We start from the raw sequence: 8457 nt of genomic DNA, 5'->3' as shown, positions 1-8457 counted from the left end.
TTTTTCAATAAAGAAGCAATATTTTACAGGACCGCGTCAACATTCCATGAATTACAGAACATCCAAGTAACCATGCGCCATCACGACAACAGAGTCATGAAGTTCCTAAACACGATACGCGTGCCGCAGGTAATGTAGCCTGTCCGGTAATGGACAATGTTTTGTTCACATTTTAAATTATAATTTTTTGCTATAGTTCTAAGTTTCCTTCGTACATCGACATTGTTTGAGATTTTTCTTAATTTACCCGCTAGTTATACTTTCCAACTAAAAACAGGTTTTACTATGCCAGCTAAAATGATATACTTTTATAATAAAATAAATTACACATTAATGGTAACTAAACCTTTGTAGGCGGAACCAACATGTCGAAAACTAGAGGCGGCCATTCGAAACACATCGCACACTATGATAAAAGAAAACGAACTGAGACAGCTAACGGAAAAGTTTGTCGCTCTGACTGACCGGGCAGACGCCGCACTACAGCGGCTGGAGGCACAGCTCTCCAACGATCCCGATGACCCGCCGCCTTCCGAGGAAACTGCGGAGGCTGAAAGATTATTGCTCAAACTCAAAGGAATCAAGTAAGCCGTAGTATCTTAGAAATTAACGACGCACTGTAATACCAAAAATTAGCAGTAAAAAAACGAAGTATATGTCCCATATTTGTAAGACCAAGAAAATTAAAAAAGAATATTTTTTGTAGCAGTCATGCATATAGAAAGTTCTATGAAGTCCCAAAATAGTGACAGTAAAAACTATGATTTTTTTGGTTCAGGTAAAATCTCCGGTTAATACCTTCACCACCAAATAATTGCTGCATCAGACATAACTGCACTACAACCCAGCGGACAAAAACGCGATTGCCAAATAATATCTATAATGTAAAATATGTAGTGTGAGACATACCGTCTGCAATGCAGTGCCAGTTGGTTTGGTATCACGTTAAAAAAATCATAAATTATAAGAATGATATTCTTACAGGGCTGGCCAAGAATCAAGTGAAGAATTCGACTGGGGAGAGGATGCCGGATATTTCGATGACGGCGGTGGAGGAGACATCATGAATGAAGACAAACGCATCCTGACTGGATTTATCAAAAAGGGGAAAAAGAGTGAGAGTGCCACAGCTCGGCCACCGCACCGAAGACATCTGCACAAACACCCCTACGACCGTGGTCCTAACGCGAGAACTCCTTTTACATAAACTAAGCTCGTAATAACTATAAACCATAAATATAGTAACAAACAGTATTTCATTATAAACCTTAACATATAATCCCTATATTATATATAATTTTATATTCATCATAAATAAATGCATATATACATTATACACAATATTACTTCCATCGTCACTTTAATCATACACCAATAAAACTTAATGCAGGTAGGTGTGTCATAATTTTAATGTTGAATCAAAATTATAGTCATAATAATATTAAAATATTTATTAACTAAGCAATTAATATATAATGAAATTGATAAATTTTCCTTGCAGCTCATTCTGAGTGAGAATTCTGGTGCCCTTTGGGCTTTAACCCAGTTATGTGGTTTCCTAAAGTCTTACTCAAGTAATGCGCTATTTTATCAGTAACCCACCTAAAAATAAATACCAAACAGATTTACAACATAGAAGAAGAGCTCCCAAAATGATAATGCCAAATTTTGCCCGAACATACTATTATTGTAAGCCCAGACTTGCTAAAATATTAATAACTAGCTATGCCTACAACTTCGTGTGTACAACCCGGAACTATCTCAGCTTATCTAATACCCAGCCCGATACACCTGCCCATAACAGAGAACACGCACGACTCCGTCGTACTCCGTTCCCCTGTATGGACATTTTTCCACAACTTACCCTACATGTTACACAGAAAAATATTTTTCAGTAATTAAATTTTGAATATAATGAGTAGTTTAGCGCGATAGAACAATGAACGTTTGAGCAATCAGATAAAAAATTCAAACATTGTTGTTTTACCATTAGTTATGTTTCGCGCCCTTAATTATTTTTTCCTCGAATTTAATTGAATATATGAACACAGAAAATCTACGAGTTTATTATATTATATATAATATATATTTAATTTATGGCATCCAACATGCAATATTAACAAGATTTATACAATACTAGGCGTTAATCGCGGCTTTGACCGCGTTATAAGCCTTTGCTGCTGCAAAAGTCCTAATTCACTGCACTGATCTATAGCGCTATCTGTGTGAACCAGAGCAATCTTTTTAAGTAATCACTAACCAGACTAGAACACCTTAATTATAATCTACGGAAGCAGGCTACCGAGATCAAAAAAGTAAAAAAAATATGAAAACAGACTGTGGAAAAAGGAACTGAACACCTTAAAATAAAAATAATGTCCAGGGTACAACTTGGGCCTAGTCGTATGCAAAACTAAGTATAACAAGAATGTATTGGAATATATAAAGACATAAAAACAGTGTCATGGTATTACATTTTATTATTTCAATTATGACATTTCGCAAAATGGCGGGGGTTAGTTGCAATCGAGGTCTTCTGTTGACCTTCATCAGTTGGATGGTCGATCGTGTTACACCTATATAGGTACATATATACAGATATATATATATATATATATATATATATATATATATATATATATATATATATATATATATATATATCTGTATATATGTACCTATATAGGTGTAACACGATCGACCATCCAACTGATGAATATATATATATATATATATATATATATATATATATATATATATATATATATATATATATATATATATATATATATATATATATATATATATATAATGAATGTATGGTTAATATATAGTTTAAGATACATAGGCGGTTACGCTGTCTCTTTTTGCCCCGCTCTATATACCACAGTTGATGCTACGATCAAGAACGGGTGCGCTGTGTGCATTGAAACAAAAAAGGTGGATTTCGCTCTTCTTAACATTTTTGAGACTTCTACTTGATTTTGTGGACTTTATCATATTAGCATTAGAAGCGTTATTAGAACGAAGTCCGAATTTACCCTGCGAAGGTTCGATCTTTTCTACGGGTTTTAAATTTCTATACTGATATTATCATCTATTTTTAAGCTAACACAGAGAGAATTAGAAGATGATTAAATTATCATATAAAGTAGCATTAATAATGACCAGTTTCATGTATAAAATGCCGGTACCGCTCAAATATTTTAAGAGAAAAAAAATAATTCGAGACTTCTCGCAACACACTGAAAAACCGTCCGAAATTACCCGAACGCACCATTGTATTTATTTTATGGAGAATTTACATAGATAGATGGTCTCAAGCCGCTGCACTGTTTTACTACAAGCTTTTTAATGCAATAAATTGTACTGACATCTAGTAATATTTTTTTTGGTGCCTATATTTCCACGCCCACGGTACCCCACCATAACCTAAGAAAACTTCAGAAGACTAATGATCTTAGTACTGATTATTGAATAATGTTTTCCGACATACATAATAATGTTTGGGTAATTTTCTACCAATTACCATAAAAATTTACCTTACATTATCACTTTTACTTCCCTAACTTCATAATACTGTTGACTGCTCTCTGGATATTACTGAAAATCAATTAAATAGGCTTTTAAGATTTTTCAAAATTTCAATATTTGATTCAGATTTTACTTGCGCAAATTTTAACACCTATCTGAATTTTGGAATCAGCTCAAGTGGTTGCCTTTGAAATAACCTCGACGCATTGGCGTAAGCATTCCTTGCGACGAAGGAATGCGGCACATCGCATATTAAAGAGAAATTATTTGTACCTCTACCATGTACAGAGTTCCAGATCTGTTACCTGCCGTTTATCACTGTCAAGGCAGCAGCTACTATTAATTATTTTTGATGGGGTATTTTTGTCGCATGATGCTCACTATTCAAAACAGAAGTTTTACCATTCTCCAGTTCTAAATCCCGTAGACTAACGCGTCTACGAAATGTCTAGCAACAATGCCAAATGTTTACTGCAGAATTTAAGTCAAAGGGACCAAAACTGTTTAAATAATGTAAGATAATTAAAAAGGATGTTTATTAAGTTGTACATAAAAGTCAGGGGAAGCAAATTGAATAATTATTTTGAAAATAAATGTGACATTAACAAAAAATAATCCAAAAATTTATTATAAATATTTGTTGTTTTATTACTTTTGCTTCTTATAATAGCTCAATGCTATAAAATGTAATTTTATTACATTAAACTGCTAGAATCATACCTCTTTAGATATGGTATGAACTTCAGATGTTTTAAAAATAATGTTCCACGAGGTCACCTTAAATATTTCTTTTACACTAGCATGCTTCAACAATCACTTATGAAAATTATTGATTATGAATTTACACACATTATGTTTTGTATTTTTTTTGTCAGCGGTAATTAAGCATGAATAATGTTTTTATTACAAAGATCAGTTAACAATAACACTACCAAATATAAAGTTACAACACATACTTGTAATATAAAAAAAATATCATATCTTTGAATCCCTCAGCTTAGGGTAATAAAATTTCATGTTTCTGTTACATATAAAAAAAATATATAAAGGTAATAACATTTAACAGAAACTATGTTAGTTGCACTACTGTTTTTTAGTTTTAAGTCAATAATATAATGTAACCCAAAAAAAGTTTTTCAAAAAAGTTGTTGTGACATTTTTGAGATCAAGGTATGTAATGTCATTTTGCACATTTTCCGAATTTTATAAAAGTCTTTATTATTTTACTTATAATTTGTTCATTGTTTTTGAATATCAAGGCCCCATCTTTTTTTTTTTCTTTAAACTAATTTAAATTTAATGTAGTTGCTACTTTTATTTGTAAAATAGTACGCATTAATGATGTATGACTAGTTAATATTAATATGTGTGGTGTTATTTTTTTTTTCTTTTTGTCAATGCATGCTGTGACACCTTAAAATGTTGTGCATTTAAACCTATCATTACTGTTATGTTTTATTGGAGCTATTTATAATGTAACAACTACTGGTTGTCATAATTATAAATAAATAAATAAATAAACCCTTCAGTTGTCTGGAAGACATCACTTAAGCAATATGTGCATCATGATTTATGTTTTTAGAATTATGTTTGGTTTGTATCCATTTTATATTGGTGTATCATGTGCATGCAATAAAGTCTTTTTTATGCTTTCTGCATATTTTATATTGTAATATAAATATTGACATACCTCTAGTTTGGCACTGTTCTGAAATATAGTCAGCGCCTTGTGAGTGAGTTGAGCAAAACATGAGCTCAGTGTTGCAATCTTCTGGCGAGCACTGAATACCACTTCTGGCTCTTCTGTTTCCAGCTCCGCTGTAACCCAACATGTATGCTATTTCATAACATTGAACATAACATCTACTTAGAATGAGTGTGCAGGTCATGGAAGGCAATATCCAATCTATTAAATATCTCATGAAAAAGTAAGTAGATTTATTGTGGAATATAATATTATGTAAAGATTATATTATATGCATACTATTACATTATATAAATTATTGAAACCTCCATCAATGATTGCAGCACATTAAGTGTATGGGACTCAGTCTTGTAGGTATATTTCATAAGGTATATTTAATAAGATGTGTATTTAAATTCTGACACTTATCAAATTAAATATACTGTACTTTGTTATGACACCAATAATGTTTACAATGAATAAATAAGAATTGGTATGTGTAAGAAATATTTTAGATTAGTTGGTGCTCATTCATTATTTGCATAATTTAATAAATGTTTTTTTGATCAAGTAACTAAATGAAAAAGTAATAATAAACAACAATTTAATTTTTAGTTTTTGAATTGTAATATTTTATAGTGTATCAAAGCCTGCAGTTTTGTTTTGACACGACGCTTAGAGTATAAAGTAAAATAATAATATTATAGTAGCTAACGGCACGTACTTTATGTTAGATATTCACTTAAAATGTTTATTATGATAGCTTTAAATTATGTATCAATTTTATATAACAGAAAGAAGCGTTTGATGTCTACATACAAAACGAAATTAACCAACACAATATGAAAATCTTTTAAATTTGTTGAACTCTATGAAAGATTTTTGGCAAATTTACACTTACATAGAGACGTATCTAATTCCACACAAGCTTTGTCGAATTCCTTTTCTAAAATATCTAACCATCGAAAACCAACCCCGGTAGTCGCCATTTTCACAATAAACTTTTATCTTGTTGACATTAGAATGTCAAAGTGACGTTAATCGTTAGACGTAGATTCAATGACAAAATTTTATCATTGCGTAGATACCCCGCTAAAACTTGGCAATGATATTCTGTTCGATATGTAAAACAAAGGATAAATATGTATAGCATTATAAAACATAATGTTACAATACTATACTACATAGCCGCTTAAAAGGCTTATTAAACCAGCTGGCAGTTGGCACCTTTCAGCGCAGCCTGCGGTAATCTATTGACTTTCGATAGGTACAAGTTGTGATCATATAAATTTTATAGTTATAGTCTAAGATGTTTTTATTACATAGATACGTTGTCCGAGCTCAATACTGGCAAGACGAGAGTAAGGTAAACCGTAATTGCCCGACATTCACTTAGTCAACCTCCAACCACTGTCGCCGATAGTCGGCTTACTAACTTTTGTATTTTTATAAATAAAATGCCTTCCTGTGTTTTTAGACGATGTACAAATTATATTCCAACTGTGAATGAAAAAATCGTTTAATTTCATACGTTAGTAATAAGTATACACTATTTAACTTATTTTTTAACTAATAAATGCATTTTATTCGACCGACATGGCGACGCGGCGGTCGACGCTCGGGTCCATTCGGACATACTCGGGCTCACTCGGCGCGTATCAATGCGAGCCGCTTGGGCTGACTATAGTAAATACTGTAGGTTGATTCCCTATGCTACTCGCGATAACACACCGTAAACGCGTGTTGTCAAAACAAGCTCTAAACACAAACGCGTTTCATATACGCGCCACGATGTGTAATTGAAAAATAGGTATTGTGTATGCCATACGATAGGTTGTCTATGCTTAATATTTTGTATATTACGAAGTGTTAATGCGTTCAGAAATCTTTCATCCCCTCGAATCGGCAAGTATCGGTTTTTGAAAAGGCTTTTTTGTTTGTATTCGTGATATTAAATGATGTAACTCGAATAAATCACTGCCAAACTTTATTTAATCCCATTTTTGTATATACTTAAATGTAAGAAACATGAAAGGAATATAAAAATAATTTAAAGAAATTTCTGTAGACTGTGATTGTTTTCAAACGAAAAAATATAACTTCAAAATTATTGTCAAATGTCAATGTCATAGACTTATTTACTTGATTTGTTTACTAAAGCCACATTTTAAAAATTGAATTGAATTGATATATTTAATGCTACTGAAGATTTTACACGAATGCTGTTATATGAGTAATAGTAAATGCTGTTGTGCTAATGCAGTTTGTGCTAAATTGGCGCTAACAACGTATATTAAGAGGAATTCTACGGACCTTCCATCATAAAATTTGTTGCAAAATCGTTAAGGCATTAACTCAATTTTTTTATTTAGTTAAATAATGTGACGAGGATGCCGTTTATCTGATGATAAGCGATACGACCGCCTATAAACAGTTACAATGCCATCCGGAACTTTGAATTGCAAAGCACTATGTGACGTTCCACAGTAGGTTTTCAGAATGAGACAAAGATTTTAGGTCTTATAAAGTAATTACGCTAGTTACAATTTCCTCTAAACAGGTACACATCAGTCCATGGACACAGTTTAACTTGGCTATAGAAACAGACATTGCCGTAGACACCTTATAACTATCAAGACAGACATTCACATATAACAGACTTACCACCAATAATTAAAATAAGTGTATATTGCCTATTAAACGTGATTTTTTAAAATTGTATTGCTCTATTACCTAGTAACTTCTCTTAGCCGATCACCCGGTATTAATCTTTTGGAATAAAAAGTACTCTATTCAATCCACAGCTCACTGTCTGAGTACCATATTTCATACACATTCATTTAGTTATTAAGGTGAAACTGATTAATTAACAAACATTCAAACTCATGTATAGAAATTTTACTTATATTATGTTATCTAAGACTGAACAACAAATAAAAAATAAAACAAAGATAATGTGTTGTTAAAACTGAGTATATTTTACTATTATTTATTTGGAATATCTTGCATTCCACTATCCTGTAAAAGTAAATAATTTTATTATTACATTTGATATTATCAGTTTTGTTAACATTAGTATTCAATGTAAGATGCCTTTGGTCTCCTAAAATAAAAAAAGGAAGTGTTTGTGCAAACAATTTTAGATTCAACATGATTACATACTTTTGTATTTAATTGTTTAAAATGATTGGGATTACCTACATGAAATTTTTGCTTTGTTTCCCTGGATCGATATTCAC

At 31.7% G+C, this 8457-nt stretch overlaps 2 protein-coding genes across 2 annotated transcripts in view; one reads left to right on the top strand and one right to left on the bottom strand.

Annotated features, from left to right (window-relative positions):
* LOC115444902 overlaps positions 1-2413 on the top strand; it is a gene marked incomplete in the record, with an annotated part of 5657 nt that extends 3244 nt beyond the window's left edge. The window contains 3 exon segments of the mRNA XM_037443393.1: positions 30-129; positions 355-584; positions 985-2413. Coding sequence (XP_037299290.1) covers positions 30-129; positions 355-584; positions 985-1207 — 553 coding nt within the window.
* LOC115444901 (Golgi-associated PDZ and coiled-coil motif-containing protein) overlaps positions 1-6389 on the bottom strand; it is a 48425-nt gene extending 42036 nt beyond the window's left edge. The window contains exons 1-2 of the mRNA XM_030170879.2: positions 6120-6389; positions 5225-5352 (exon numbers count right to left, since the gene is read on the bottom strand). Of these exons, the coding sequence (XP_030026739.2) occupies positions 5225-5352; positions 6120-6207 (216 nt within the window). The 5' untranslated portion in view covers positions 6208-6389. The remainder of the gene's footprint in view (positions 1-5224; positions 5353-6119) is intronic.
* Positions 6390-8457: the final 2068 nt, after the last annotated feature.

The sequence above is a fragment of the Manduca sexta genome, chromosome 26 (assembly GCF_014839805.1).
Source record: "Manduca sexta isolate Smith_Timp_Sample1 chromosome 26, JHU_Msex_v1.0, whole genome shotgun sequence".
Classification (NCBI taxonomy): Eukaryota; Metazoa; Arthropoda; class Insecta; order Lepidoptera; family Sphingidae; genus Manduca; species Manduca sexta.
This window is presented reverse-complemented; position numbering and strand designations above follow the sequence as displayed.